The following is a 14635-nucleotide window of genomic DNA, read 5'->3' on the forward strand; positions in this document are numbered from 1 at the left end:
CTCTCTCCAATTTGTCCACATCCCTTCTGTAGTGGGGGGACCAAAACTGGATGCAGTACTCCAGATGTGGTCTCGCCAGTGCCGAATAGAGGGGAATAATCACTTCCCTCGATCTGCTGGCAATGCTCCTGCTAATACAGCCCAATATGCCATTGGCCTTTCTGGCAACAAGGGCACACTGCTGATTCATATCCAGCTTCTCGTCCACTATAATCCCCAGGTCCTTTTCTGCAGAACTACTGCTTAGCCAGTCGGTCTATATCAGTCACTATGTTTGGAGTTAACTGGCACAGTTAATCACTCCTTTAGAAGCTTAAAAAGGAAGATCCTTCTTCATAGACTCTAAATGAACTTTATGTATAACTAGAATAAAACAATGCATAACTTCTGCAAGGGTGATGGAAAATCCTGTGTGGGAGGGAAACATTAACTAGCACTTGGGACTTTCCAACACTAGTAAAAAAAAAAATTCAGTTGAATTCACCAGCTGCTATTTACTAGAATTGGCTAAGAATAAGCTTTAGTATCTTGCAGTGCTTATGCTTTTGTTTTGCTTTTGTTCTGGTCAGTTTCTCATATTTTTCAGTGTAGCCATCTTGCATAATTAAAACTGTTTTTTCACAAAATATTGCACTCCAAGCTGAAAGCAAACTGTGTCACAAGTTTTCCCCAGTAAAAGTGACATATTACAATGGATATAATTTTTTATTAAGGGAACTCCCGAGGTATCACTTTAAAAAAGAATCTGGATAAATTTAATGTTTATGAAAATTAAGAACTAATAGTATTGGCTTAGACTAGGCAGAGTACAGGCAAATACTGTATAAACGTCACCAGAATGGAGACCAGCTGATGAACTTCCTTGCTGAGCTGCAGCACTTCCAAGTTAATCCAGTCATGGAACTCCCGTACTGAGGTACTGACCACCTCCATGCTGTTCCAATATAGGGCATTTCTTAAGTCTTGGGTATTTTATGATATGCATAGATAAGACTAGAGGAAACCAACAAAGTCATTTTCATTTGTGAACTAAATCAAAATTTGAACCAGAGAGTCTCTAGAGGTGAAAATTTAGTGCATATAATGCCTCTGTGTTTCCCAAAGAGCATTGCACTTTACTGGAAATACATCTGAAAACCTGTTAGCATTTTATCTTATTTTGCTTGGAATATTTCCACGCACACAAATCCAAATCAGAACCAAAATCACTACATTCTACAGAATGTTTCTGAAAATACTTTTATAGGCTTGGCAAATTCTACAATGACATGATGTTTGTAAACTGCCCAAGACTGAGTTGCTGTCAAAAGCTAGTTTTACAGCTGTACTGCTGGAAAATGATGTGAAACATACTTTGGCATGGAGAATTTTTAATCCACATCATATTTAAATCTATTTTTCCTACTTATAAATGGGTTTATGATAAAATTAAGTAATATTTATTATTATTGCCTTTCGTATTACTGTAATATTTAGAAGCCCTAGTCAAGGATCAGGACCACAATGTATTAGGTGTTCTACAAACACAGAACAAAAAGACAGTCCCCGCCCCAAAGAGCTTATAGTCTAAGACAAGAGACAACAGATGGATATAGATAGAGGAGTCCAAGGAAACAATGAGACAGTATAGGTCAGCATGGCAGGCAGTGTTCTCAGCACACCAGCAGCTTAAATTGTTAGAGAGTTTTAAGGAGGGAGTGAAGGTGGATAATGAGGTGGGACTTTGTGGATATTTATGGGGAACTCCTCCTAAAGGTGAGGGACATCACTGGAGAAAGCATAAAGGTACTTGTTTGAAAATCTAATAATGGGTAATGGAGGCTGGCATCTTGGGCCAGTCAGAAGTGGGAGTTTACATTTCAATAGTGAATGAGAGAATTGGTTGGATGGGGCTAGGTATCGAAGGGCCTTGGAAGTGAAGGCAAATATAACTACATTCTCAGCTGTCAAGAACACTGTAGAATGATGTCATAAAACTAAGCATACAGAAACATAAATAGCTCTTGTTAACATGTTTTAAAATGTTTTTCACTTGTCATAGCAAATGATTTGATGTTAATGTTAGCAGACAGAGTCACTTGTAAATTTCTTCTGCCCTTATTGCCTCTGCCAGGCTCCCAATTGCCTCTCTTCTTTTGAAAATAATATAAAATATATCTCTATGCCACCTGAGAACAGAATCATTATTTGTTTAGGTTTCCTATAAATCTGTCTTAAATGCCGAGTGCAGTACATGGAATTAAAACAGATACTTTGATCCAGTACAAAGTATATGTAATAAAATGTGTGTCTCAACAAGACAGAACTTCTAAAAATCCCTTCTCTAACATCAATAAGGTCTCCATTAAGGCTTCAAGCATTCCTTTTCATCAGTCCCTCACTAATTCTCCCTGCTTCCTCAATGCCCAGGAAAAGCCTGGAAGAAGAGGTAACTCCTTCATTGTGTCCTGAAAGTCACCAAATCCAGGCTCTGATAAATTGAGCTGGGAAGTAAATTCCAGAACTAGTGACCCTTCACTGAGAACGTCTGGCCCCTAGCATTATCCTGCTTATGCAGGGGGTTCCTGGTATACGTCTCCCCCTTATCTGTCATTTCGCATATCCATCACTCATCAATAGGGGAACGTGTTCCGATTCACTCTGGTCCCGATCCACATATCCATCACTTCACCTTTTGCATAGCTGTTCTTTCGATGTTTCCCCTGGCGTTCAGGAGGTGCTGGGAGGAAGGGGGGGGAGCAGGGACAGGGCACACTCGGAGAAAGGGGCGGAACTGGGCAGGAAGAGGGTGGGTGGGAAGAGGTGGGGCAGGCCATTATTTCTTACGGGGAAAAATTCCCCAGTATCCATCGTTTCAGCATCCATTGCCCTTTTCAGGAACGCAACCCTGACATATACCAGGGGACCCCCTGTATCAGGAGGGGACTTTTATCTCAAGCATGTCAGATGATCTCAACTGTAATGTTCTCTCAAGGGTGAAGAGGTTTCCATTCAAATATAGGGACTGTAATCCTTATTCATGTGAGAAGTTCTATTGCGGAAAATTGATGGGAATACATGTTTGACTAAGAGCTATAGGATCAGGCCCTATATTGGAATGGAAACCTCTTTTCCCCTTGAGAGAACAGCTGTTAACATTTATTTCTGAGCACTGTACTTTTAGATGAATCAAAACTGGCAATACAGCAGCATTGAAATCATAAGCCTGCAGTCCCAATAAAAGTGGAAGAGCTGGTACAAATACCCTTGTTATATTGTTTTTAATATAATAGAAGTCTAGTGCATGTTTGCTTTAAAGTTGTGCATTAAAAGATTTTGAAAGAGCTTTTGGACATCAGGACAGAAATTCTAATTTCAAGTAAGGCAACGGTTTGATTAAAATGATAGTTACTGACTAATTCAGATGCAGAGCCAGGTGGAAAATCATTTTTCATTTGGCTGAAGAGTGCTTGAAAAATGGAAAATTGGAAATGACATGTTTTATTTTAATGACAGCATCTTCCATACATTGTATTTCAAGGTGATTTATAAAGTGGGTTAATCAGCTAGAGAAGAAATGACTTAATGTCTCTGAGGGAGGCAGGAAGAGAGTTGAAGTAGACTTGGCAGGCAACAGAAGTGAACCTGTACCCCCTCTCCTTCTTAGTTCTTCTTAGGTTGAGTTTTTCAGGTTATAGACAATGTCTCATGATTGCTTTATACAGCACCTTGCACATTGTGGGTGCTACTGTCCTACTACAACTAATTATTATGTGATAGGAATTTAAGGGTCAAAGAGGTATAAATTCTAACAACACCATAGGGTTGATAATGGGCAGATTTACAGCCAAGGGAAATGTGGGAGGAAAAGATCACTGAGAATCAAGTTTGACTGAGATTTCTGGCCTTGGAACATAGGTTATATCTTAATTATGGAGTGTGACAGATATTCGAGATGTGGGAGAATGGGCTTCTTACCAACTAATCAGATTTCAGTCTCTGAAGCACTGAGTAATAGGAAGTTATGGTGTAGTCAGAAGCTGACAGAGTAGAGACACAGACAGATGGAAAAGAGAAGGATTAATGGGTATGTTGAAAGATATATAATGCTGGATGCCAACCACACAAAAGTTGTGTCCACAGTTGAAACTGGCAGTGAGACAAGAAAGAGTACTAAAGGAAGAATCTTGTGGTATTCTACAGTGAAGGGGATAGTTGGAAGGTATAAGCCTCTACCCAAAATGAAAAGGAATGATTAGAAGAACAGGATTCAGGCCAGGAGAAGAGACTGCAGAGCCACAGGTTTCTTAATGAAAGTGTTCAAGAAGGACAAAGAGACACCGATATTAATGAAAGCTGTGTGGAGAAAGCTGTTAAGAGAGCTGGGTCCATTATGAGAGGCAAATAATATGTCATCTCCTGGGGCAGGGCAATCTTCTTATGAAAAAGTCCAAAGAAATTCCTGGTCAGAAAAGTCTCCAGAAAATTGGATCTTACGTTATTTTGGATCATCAGTTTGTGGACACCCGAAGTTATGCGGGGTCAGCAATAGGCTCAGAATTACAAGGAAAATAGATATTAAAAAAATCAGTGCTGTCACTTTAACAAAAGTACCCAAAAGAATTGCATCCCCGCTTTTAAGAGACACAATAGACGCTTTCACATTTATAATATCTAATTCTTGGAGATCTTTCAAAATGAGAGAAACCAAGCTAGCTTCGCTAAACAGTAACAGTTAACAATTGAGTTTATGGCCAAGTCCATGGATATTTTGAATTGTCTAGCATCCTCTTTTTTTAAACACAAATTTGTGATCCTGTGTTCTAGATCTAGTACCTCTGAGAAGGAGATGCCGTGGACAGAGACTGACAAAATCCGAGTGTGTGTCAGAAAACGCCCGCTGGGCCTGAGAGAGGAGCGGCGGGGGGAAGTTAATATCATCACAGTGGAAGATAAAGAAACTCTTCTTCTCCATGAGAAGAAGGAGGCAGTTGATCTTACCCAGTATATTCTGCAGGTAATATGAGCTCCTTTTGCTCTTAAAACCCCTTTCCATTTATAATGAGTAGGAGTAGTGTGCTAGCTGCCTGAGTGGTGGAGCGACAGTGTAATGCATTAACAATCAAGTGAGAGATGAAAACAGGCTTGGGATTTCAATAATGGAAATAAAAAAAAGACCTTTCTTTCTTTTTCACATTAAACACAGAAGTTTGGGTTCTTCTCTCACTTACCCCATGTAAATCCATTGGAACTACTCCTGATTTACACCAGTGTGTGAGAGGAGAAGCGAGCCCAGAATTTTAATTCCCAATGAACACCTTTTTTTCTCTAAAAACTAGCATTTGCTCCCTGTCTACCTTGCTTGTCAAAAAATTAACATCCTTTTTCTGAGGCCTGGATGCCAAAAGAAGACCCTCTACCAAAAGCGGGGTTAGAATGCAGTTGCCTGCTGAGTTCCTTATAGCCACTTTCCACAGGATTTCAGTGCAGTATCTCTATTTTAATGAGTCACACACGTCCTCTGATTCTTTCCTAGTTTTCCCTCACTCCAGAGCCAAATGCTTTTCAAAGAGCAGTTCTCATTTGGTCTTTGTTTCTAAATCCTGGGTACCTTCTGCTGACATAGTTCAAATTCTCATTCTGACTGACAGCACCAGGAACAGAACTGATTTCTAGAGAGCAGCAAGCTATACTGACCCTAGTGTATGTTATTTTTATAATCCGAGGACTGGCAACTGTTCAGGGTAGTAAAATTAAATTTGCTAACTCTCTCAGGCACCATTCATATAACGCCTTTCACAGTCAGATACATGCTGTAATTCCACTCCCTCAGTCTCCAGGTAGCTAGCTATCTTAGGTGCTATATAAATGCCTATCACCTTGGTATCTAAATGCTAAAATAAATCTCCCCAACTAAATTATATTCTGGCAATACTGTCAAAACAAATCTTGCTATAAATCACTGGTCGTGCAAGCAGAAATACACCGTAGCCTTACTGAAACTGATTTAGATTTGCATGTATGTTAGTATGGATCATCTATGCATAATTCATGTAGTCCTCAGTTCTGCAACTCTTCTATTTGAGATTACCCAGCACTGTTTTGTTTGTACTGTACTGAAGTATAATGTTACAGATGCCGTCCCACTGGGGCCCTCACTGAAGTGAGAGCAACCCCAATAAGCAAAATTTAAAATCTATAAGGGGCTGATCCAAAGTCCACTGAAATCAAAAATATCTTTTCATGGACTTCAGTGGGCTTTGGATCAGGTCCTATGTGCAGGAGTTCTACTTCTCAGATAGTAAAATCCAGCTTTGCATGCAAATGGTTTGATCCTTTCCAGCACACATTTTAAGTGTGTGGAATAGCTAATGTAGATCACAATGGATCTATGACCTGTACTATATAACCATACTGTGTTGCTGTGGATTGGTTCATTTCATAAATAGATTAATTTTGTTTTTAAGTTACACTCATGCTTTTGTTTCTTGGCTGCTGTACATTATGCTTGAAGATGATGGGGGGGTGGGGCAGGGAACAGAATCTTCTCTTAATTTTCTACTTCCATATTCTATTTTTTGGTGGGTTGTGGCTTGATGCTGCTAAAAAGTGAGTTTTACTTGGTCACTTAGGACCAGCTCCAAAGCCTCCTGAAGTCAATGAAAAAACTTCTGTTGACTTTAGTTAGCGGTGGATCAGGTCCATAGCATGTGCTACACATTATGGGGTAAAGGAGAACTGAGAGAAATTTCCTTTAGTGTAAAAATCATATTTATTTTTCAGCATGTTTTTTATTTTGATGAAGTCTTTGGGGAGGCATGTACCAATCAGGATGTGTATATGAAGACTGCTCACCCCCTCATTCAGCACATTTTTAACGGGTAGGGAGTCATTGCTTACATTTATTCCTTTTATCCTTTTAGTTTTCATTTTTCATGTATGACTTTGGTGTGTAACTTAAGTTTTCTCTAAAAAAACATTAATTTCACCTTTTCCACTTACCCTGTTTAAGGTTGTGTGTGTGTGTGTGTACATAAAATATAGAAAAATGTCTGTGTATACAATTTTGACAAACAAAGGGCCTGACCTTGCAGTCCTTATTCAGGCAAAACTCCCCTTGTATTCAGTGGGAGATTTGTCTGCAGAAGGAGTGCACACTCAGACGCCCAGGATTACTAGGGAGGCAGTTTGGTCTAGTTAGAATGAGAGATTCGGTGTCAGGATTCCAGGATCCTAATTCTCTGCTCTGACAGACTTTCTTGTGATTTAGAGTAAGTCTCTCAGAACTCAGTTGCTCAGTTTACCCATCTGTGAAAGAGAAATAAAACACCTTCATGGGACTGTTGTGAGAATGTTTGTAAAGCACTTTGAAATGTACTTATATAGTTCATAGTAGTATAAAGGAATTATAAACTTTATCAATAAAGCTGTGGTTTATCTTTATTTTATTTACTTATTTCTATTTAGAGAGAGACTTATAATATACCTTCTGGTTAATGGAAAATTCAGGGTGGTTTTGCATGTATAATTGTATTTGAGTACAGAGAACAGCAAGCTTGAATAGGTCATAATTTCATTTTGACCTCTTGATGGAAAGGAATTACATGTCTATACTGGAAAATTAACAAGATGAAGCTTTCTGTTATCAAGAAGCTCCAAGTGTCATCAGCTGGGCCAGAAATTCTATCACCAGTGTTCTCATTGTTGGATTTACATGAATCAGGCCCTTGCGAAGAGGGGAGGGAGATCTAAGAGGGGAGGATAACTTGCTGTGTAGTCACTGAGAATTAGTTTGCATTTTATGGACTTTGTTCATGTAAGGTTAAAGTGATACACCCATAGACAAAGATACAGCAATTGAGAGTAAACTGAGGTAAGCAAACTTCAACATGCAAAGTGTAGTGCTAGGGTTGTTAAGCTTTTTTCATTGCGTGGACCATATGTTAATATGGAAGTGGCTTCATGGACACCCTACTCCTTGCTTTCATAATCATGCAGACCTGCTCTCCTTCAGTTCACAATCAGTCCTTTCCCCCACTCATGATCACATAACATCCCTGTGGTAGCTACAATTGTTTACATGGAAGAGTAATACCGCAAAAGTTTTTAATGTATTTTTAGCTTCTTTTAATGTCATTTTAGCACCTGGAAACAAGGACAAGAGCCAGCGCTGTGTCTCTACCCCCTCTCCACAGAACACAATTTGAGAATCTCTGATATAACAGATTATATTTTTCAGGCTCTCAGATGGGTATGCATGATAAAATCCCATCACTGAGGGTCAGCAGTGTGTGTAGATATTAATATTGCAGAATCTCTTTTAATAGACCTCAATGGATCAGATGTAGTACTAAAAATAAAAATTATCTTTACAGAGGCAACGCCACTTGCTTTGCATATGGACAGACTGGTGCTGGCAAGACTTACACTATGATAGGGAGTCACCAGAACCCAGGACTCTATGCACTGGCTGCTAAAGACATTTTTAGACAACTAGAGGCATCCCAGTCAAGGAGAGAGCTCTATGTATGGATCAGTTTTTATGAGATCTACTGTGGACAGCTTTATGACCTGCTAAATGGAAGGAGAAGGTATTTAAATAAAAGAGACACATTGCTGTGAAAAAAGGATGACAAATCAGTTTATTTCATTATGGAGTTGGATTGAACAGAATTAAGTTTTCTAATTAGTGAAATTGATTTAAATGGAGCTATTTATGGAGTAAGGTATTGCTCAATGTGAGTAAACATAGTAGAATCTGGCCCTAAATTTTGTAGCATATATAGACACTCCCCCTTTCTGTTATTTCTACAGGAATAAAATCAATCCAAGCAAAGACACAAATCTGAGAGATGAACTCTGTATTAGATACACTCTGCCAGGCTAAACCCCTTGTGATGAACAGTGATAAGACAGTATCATGTGTCAGAGTCACATTAGCTTTTCACCTTTCTTTAGCGAGGTAACCTGAGATTGAACTGGAATTTTACACACTCTAGGAACAGTTGAGTAGCACAAAGCAGCTGAAAATAAGCAGAATGAATTACGGATAGGAGTCCCATAGGAAGGAAAAAATGCAAACTGCTCCTCAGTCTTCTCTCAACCCTGGCAGTGCAGTGGGGCCCCCGACTCCCTCAAGATGGCTGTTTACTAATCTCTTTTCTGAAGAGGGTGTGACTTGGAGTGTGGACATTAATAATTCTGTAGCAAAAGTATCTAGATCAGTACAGTGGCACTAAACCCAAGGTTTCAGAGTAACAGGCGTGTTAGTCTGTATTCGCAAAAAGAAAAGGAGGACTTGTGGCACCTTAGAGACTAACCAATTTATTTGAGCATAAGCTTTCGTGAGCTACAGCTCACTTCATCAGATAAGCTAAACCCAAGGAAGATCAAAAGAACTCAAGATGTTCCTCAGATAAAAAAAACTTACCTGACCGAAAATATCTAAACACAACAAAACAAGATAACATTCAGGCTAAATCCTGCTGAATAATAAAAGCCTGGCAGGATGGTTTTAGCTTTCAGCTGGAACCACTGGGGCTCTTGAGGGGAGTGCACTTTGAGAGTGCTGCCGTGCAGTGCAAAGAGGCTTCCTTGTGCTTTGGAGAGTCAGTGTCTTATCATGAGGCAAGCATGTTTCTCTGTGTTGGCTCTCCTGCAGCCCTTTTTAGAGGCCTTCTTGATGTTGAGCTATAGCCCATAGGGCTGTTTCCTAGGACGTAAGCCAACCAGTTGGTATTACCAACTATACTGTAACATTCACTTCTCTGTAATTTGTAGCAAGGAGTCACTCATGTACTCTGATTCTGCAGCTGTCGGATCTGCTGCAGAATCCACCTACTGCCACAGAACTATGTTCCAGAACCTAAGCTGTCATTAAAACGAATTTGAGCCTTCATGATTGTGAAGATATACTCAATTCATGTTTTCAAGGTTAAGTGATGCAGTGTGATCTTCCTGAGCCTGGAGGCAGCCTGAAACAAAAGCTCTCAGAGAGGTGTGAACTCTGAAATCTAAAGATGACAATTTAAATGCCATCATTAACTATTTCAGTGCTGATCATTTTAGCAGGAACATCCAGCTAATACACACTTCCAGTGTCCCTTATCAGTGACATTTGAAAAGTACATATTATACATGACAGGTGGTATATCAATGACAACCTGATGCATTGCCTTGCTAGTCACTCCTTGCAGTACTTCTCTGTAGCAGTGGCTCTCAAACTGTGGGGCGTGCCCCCTGGAGGAACATTCGGGGAGGCACGTGGCCAGCCCCCATGTGGGGCAGGGAGGGAGTGCCACACTTCCAGGTGCGCAGCAGGGGCTGGGCCAGCCCCCTTGGGGGGCAGGGAGGGAGTGCCACACTTCCAGACCTGCTGCGCCCCCAGCCCAGCACTGTCTCCAGGCCCAGCTCTGCCCTCACTCCCTGTCCACCTCCAGCCCAGCTCCAGCAGCAGGTCCATTCCACCCCCTGCTCTAGTCCCAGCCCAGCTCTGCTCTCATTCCCTCTATGACCCCAGACCAGCTCTGACACCAGCCCCAGCTCCTCTCCCATTCCCAGTTCCGCTCCACACCTCTGCCTTCAGCCCAAGCTCCACTGCTGAGAAAGCCTTGGCTATGTGGTCATGGGGGGGTATGGGGGCACGGACAGATTCCATTACTGGTAAGGGGGTAGCGTGACTGAAAAAGTTTGAGCACCACTATTCTATAGCACTGACGTGGAGGCAGAATCATTACTACTGTATAAGACTTTCTTCAGAATAACCCTTTTCTACTGAGCCCTGTTGTTTCCTCTGCAGACTTTTTGCAAGAGAAGATAGTAAGCATGTTGTACAAATTGTTGGCCTGCGTGAGGTTCAAGTGGATACTGTAGACCTACTATTAGAGGTAATTTGATTGGTGCTGCTTATTTTATGTTCTAAAGCCTCTGTTGCACTAACTTATCAAATAGGTTACGGTGGAGTGGATAAGGTCATTTTTGGCATACCCAGGTGTTGCTGCTCCAGGTTGTATAATGTACCCATGTGCATTCCATTATGGGCTCCAAAAGAGCTTCAGTACAACTCTGAACAGCTTGGTGGCCACAGCAGAGCATGAAGGGACACTTTCAAAACTGCCTTTAATGAATGAGCTCATGTGCAGCTAAGACAAGTTACAGTGATGCACAAGAAAAGCTGACTTGGAGCTGTCACTGCTACAGATACACCTCAGGTGGGATCTTTGCCATGAGGTTGAATGAACCACCCAAGAAATGACAATATCCCAGCAAAACCAACCCTGAAATATCTTAGAATATAAAAAAAATGGCTATGAAATATTTTTGCATTAACCTTACATCACTAAAAATAGTTCCAAAAGGAAAACATAAGTAAAACTTTACAAACTGGCATGCACTGCATTTGGCAAACAAGACACAGATGGCTGATCTGAAAAGTTGATAGCATTAGGGCAGGTCTACACAACCGCGGGGATCGACGCCCTGAGATCGACCCACTGGCAGTCGATTTAGTGGGTCTAGTAAAGACCCGCCAAATCGACTGTAGATCACTCTCCAGTCAACCCCTGTACTCTACCCACAACGAGAAGAGTAAGGTAAGTCAACAGGAGATTTTCTCCCGTCGTCTCCCCGTGGTAACTCGACCTAAGGTACATCGACTCCAGCTACGTTACTCAGCTCAGTAAGGAATTGAAAACTATTACCTGATAGCGTAGTTGATTTATTGTTTAGGACTTGGAACAATATTGTCCATTTATATACCACTCGACAGACACTGTCTTCTGGAGTTTTGTTTTTCCATTAACTCTAAGCACAGGATACGCTGGAGACATTTCTGCAAATTCGAGTGCAGATCTGGTATACAGTAGATTAATACATTCCTCTGTATTATCACATCCTGCCTACAGAAGAGTTATTACATGGTTTTGTTCTCACAGGTATGTTGGCAAAACAGCTCATTTCATATTGTCCACAGGCTCTTTTGAACACAGAAAGAGCCTTTAGACTCATTTGATGCTCTTGAATAGCATGCTACCAAATGTATTAGAAGAGTCTTCAATGCATACCTCATGATTATTCATTATTTACTGATGCATTGGCTTCTGTTCACAAACTCTTCCCTGAATTTAGCTCTGGTTTAACAAATATTCAGGAGCTATAGCAGCCAGCTAGATTGCTGATTAAGAGTGGACATCCAGCAGAAGGTATGAATACTGTATATTTGTATCTAAAGAGTGTTTTGATTTTGCTAGGTTGACATTTTATTGTATTCTTATTGTTCCAGAAACTATAATATAGACTCTTTTTTGTTTCCTTACGATGCCCATTGTTGGTGGGCTCGCTGAAGCAATCTTGTGACTCTTCAGAGATTTGGGACAGAGAATTATCCAGAGTTGTAGCCCAGAAGGTCCCTTAACCCATCTTCCACCTCTCACCTTGTTCCGTTCTTGGTAGTTAAGTCTGAGTATAATTGATCACGTCAACCTTGCTGCTTGCTTTGACAATGTTTCATTTGCTTCTGGGTACAGGGATGGATGAGTGGATTGGTACTTGGTGTCACGCATTACTTGCCTCTTAGATTTCTGGCTGACTAAACCTTTCAATGAGATTAGAACATGAATTTTTTTTAAAAATCATCCTGCTCATGAGTCCAACAGTAACCTCTGAAGCCTCATTTTGTTATTTTCATTTCCACCATACATTTATTCCATGTGATTTTGTATTGTAGTAATTTAACAAATAGGAATGGAAGTTCAATACACTGACATTCTTATGAATGGTCTCACTTTATAAACCCTTTGTCAGCCGCACTGAATACCAATACATGGGGTTCTGAATCAATATACTATATGAACAGTGTGCATGTTTTGTATGTACGATTTACCTTTGTTTTGTCCTGTTTGTTTTCCAGGTAATTTTGAAGGGTGGGAAGGAGCGTAGCACTGGGGCGACTGGAGTCAACTCAGATTCCTCCCGTTCTCATGCTATCATCCAGATTCAAATTAAAGACTCCGCAAACAGAATGCGTGGAAGGTGAGGTTGGAAGCTGACTTATTGAATTTGATAGAGACATTTCAGTTTCATCCTGTTGGCTTTAAATGAGACCATGCACATCTGCAATGGCAGAGCAGCCATAGATGGTTAGTAAGTGGTAGTGAAGCAGTCAAGTGCAAGGACGGTCAGGATACAAGCTGTGATTTGTAGATGTGTTTGCTGAGCTCCTGGGCTGTGTAGAATAGTGACCCAGTACCAGAGGTCCTTACTGAATGGCCATTGGTTGCAGCAGTAAGTGGGTATCCTTCCCACCTAGTCAGAGAAAAGATGGTCAGCTGCTTATTATTATTTTTGGATGTCAAAAAATATGGTAGGCACCTTCCAAACAAGTAAAATACAATCTTTACCCCAAGGAGCTTATTCTAACTGTAAGACAAGAGAGCAGGTCTGAGCAACAAATAATTGGTAGGGTGGTAAAGGAGGAGGGAGGAAGAGTGCATAAGATTACAAAGAGAAGGATATGTGGTTATGTAGGTGTGCCATGTTTTTAGTTATTGAAGGAGTGACGAAGCTGGGAGGGATGCAGGTGATAGTAGGAGAGGGTGGGGATATTGTGGAAGAAGAGGAAGATAGAGGGAGAAATTACAGATCGGTAAAATAGCTAGCAGCCAAAGAGGAAAGTTAGGGAAGAATATGAGAACAAATGGAGATCTTGAGGGAAGAAAGATCAGCAGGAACATAGATTAGTTCTGAAACCATCTGACAATTCAGTGCATCAGTTAGTTCCCTTTAATTGGCTTTATAAACTGCACTGCATTTCTATCTGATTAGGACAGACAACACTGGAATGAAACATCTGTTTTAGCCGGAAGGAGACCCAAAAAGTTATTCTTTTTTAAGTAATCTGTGTTCTCTCTCAAATTACTGGCATTGTGATCATCTAGAGATGGGAATGTGTTATACCTGAAATAGCTGCTCCATTAAACCGTGGCGCACTCTCATCACAAGTAATTAGACTTCCTGTTATGACTGTCTGTTACAGTGCCAGAATGCTCTGACTCTGTTCCAGTAGCTGCTGGTATTTCATTACTGTGATGCCCCTGAGACACTTGCAGTGGGTATTTCCCCCTGTTTTATGGTAGTCATATTTAATCTTTCTACTGATGGCATAGTGTGTTGCTACTATCAGCTTAAAGTAAAAGCATCTTTTTGTTTTTTCCTAGGATCTCTTTCATTGACTTGGCTGGCAGCGAGAGGGCAGCTGATGCCAGAGACTCAGACAAACAAACAAAAATGGAAGGAGCAGAAATAAACCAAAGCCTTTTAGCTGTAGGTTACTCACATTTGTAGAGAAGGTTTTTGTAATTATTGTTCTTTAGGTTGGTTCTTAGACTGATAGTAAACAAGGAAGTAACATGTGGATGGATCCCAGTGGAAAATACACAGTGCTAAATGCTGACAATTAAATTGCTCTCTAGTCATGAATCCGATTAGAAGAAAAAGACTTTGTGAGGAAAAACAACTTTTTAAATATACTCCTACAGCCAGATTAAAATAGCACTGAAAAGTCAGATATTTTATAGTAAGTCCATGCCATATTTTCTATAGTAAATTCATGTTCTCTTTTTCTGTGAAGCTTAATGCAGGTTTGTAAAAACACTAAGTT

At 40.5% G+C, this 14635-nt stretch overlaps 1 protein-coding gene across 1 annotated transcript in view; it reads left to right on the forward strand.

Moving 5' to 3' along the window:
• KIF24 (kinesin family member 24) overlaps nt 1-14635 on the forward strand; it is a 40963-nt gene that overhangs the window by 9272 nt on the left and 17056 nt on the right. Inside the window, exons 3-8 of the mRNA XM_073343385.1 lie at nt 4807-4996; nt 6763-6860; nt 8355-8570; nt 10778-10865; nt 12887-13008; nt 14193-14298. Of these exons, the coding sequence (XP_073199486.1) occupies nt 4807-4996; nt 6763-6860; nt 8355-8570; nt 10778-10865; nt 12887-13008; nt 14193-14298 (820 nt within the window). The remainder of the gene's footprint in view (nt 1-4806; nt 4997-6762; nt 6861-8354; nt 8571-10777; nt 10866-12886; nt 13009-14192; nt 14299-14635) is intronic.

This window comes from Lepidochelys kempii, chromosome 5, assembly GCF_965140265.1.
Source record: "Lepidochelys kempii isolate rLepKem1 chromosome 5, rLepKem1.hap2, whole genome shotgun sequence".
Lineage (NCBI taxonomy): Eukaryota > Metazoa > Chordata > Testudines > Cheloniidae > Lepidochelys > Lepidochelys kempii.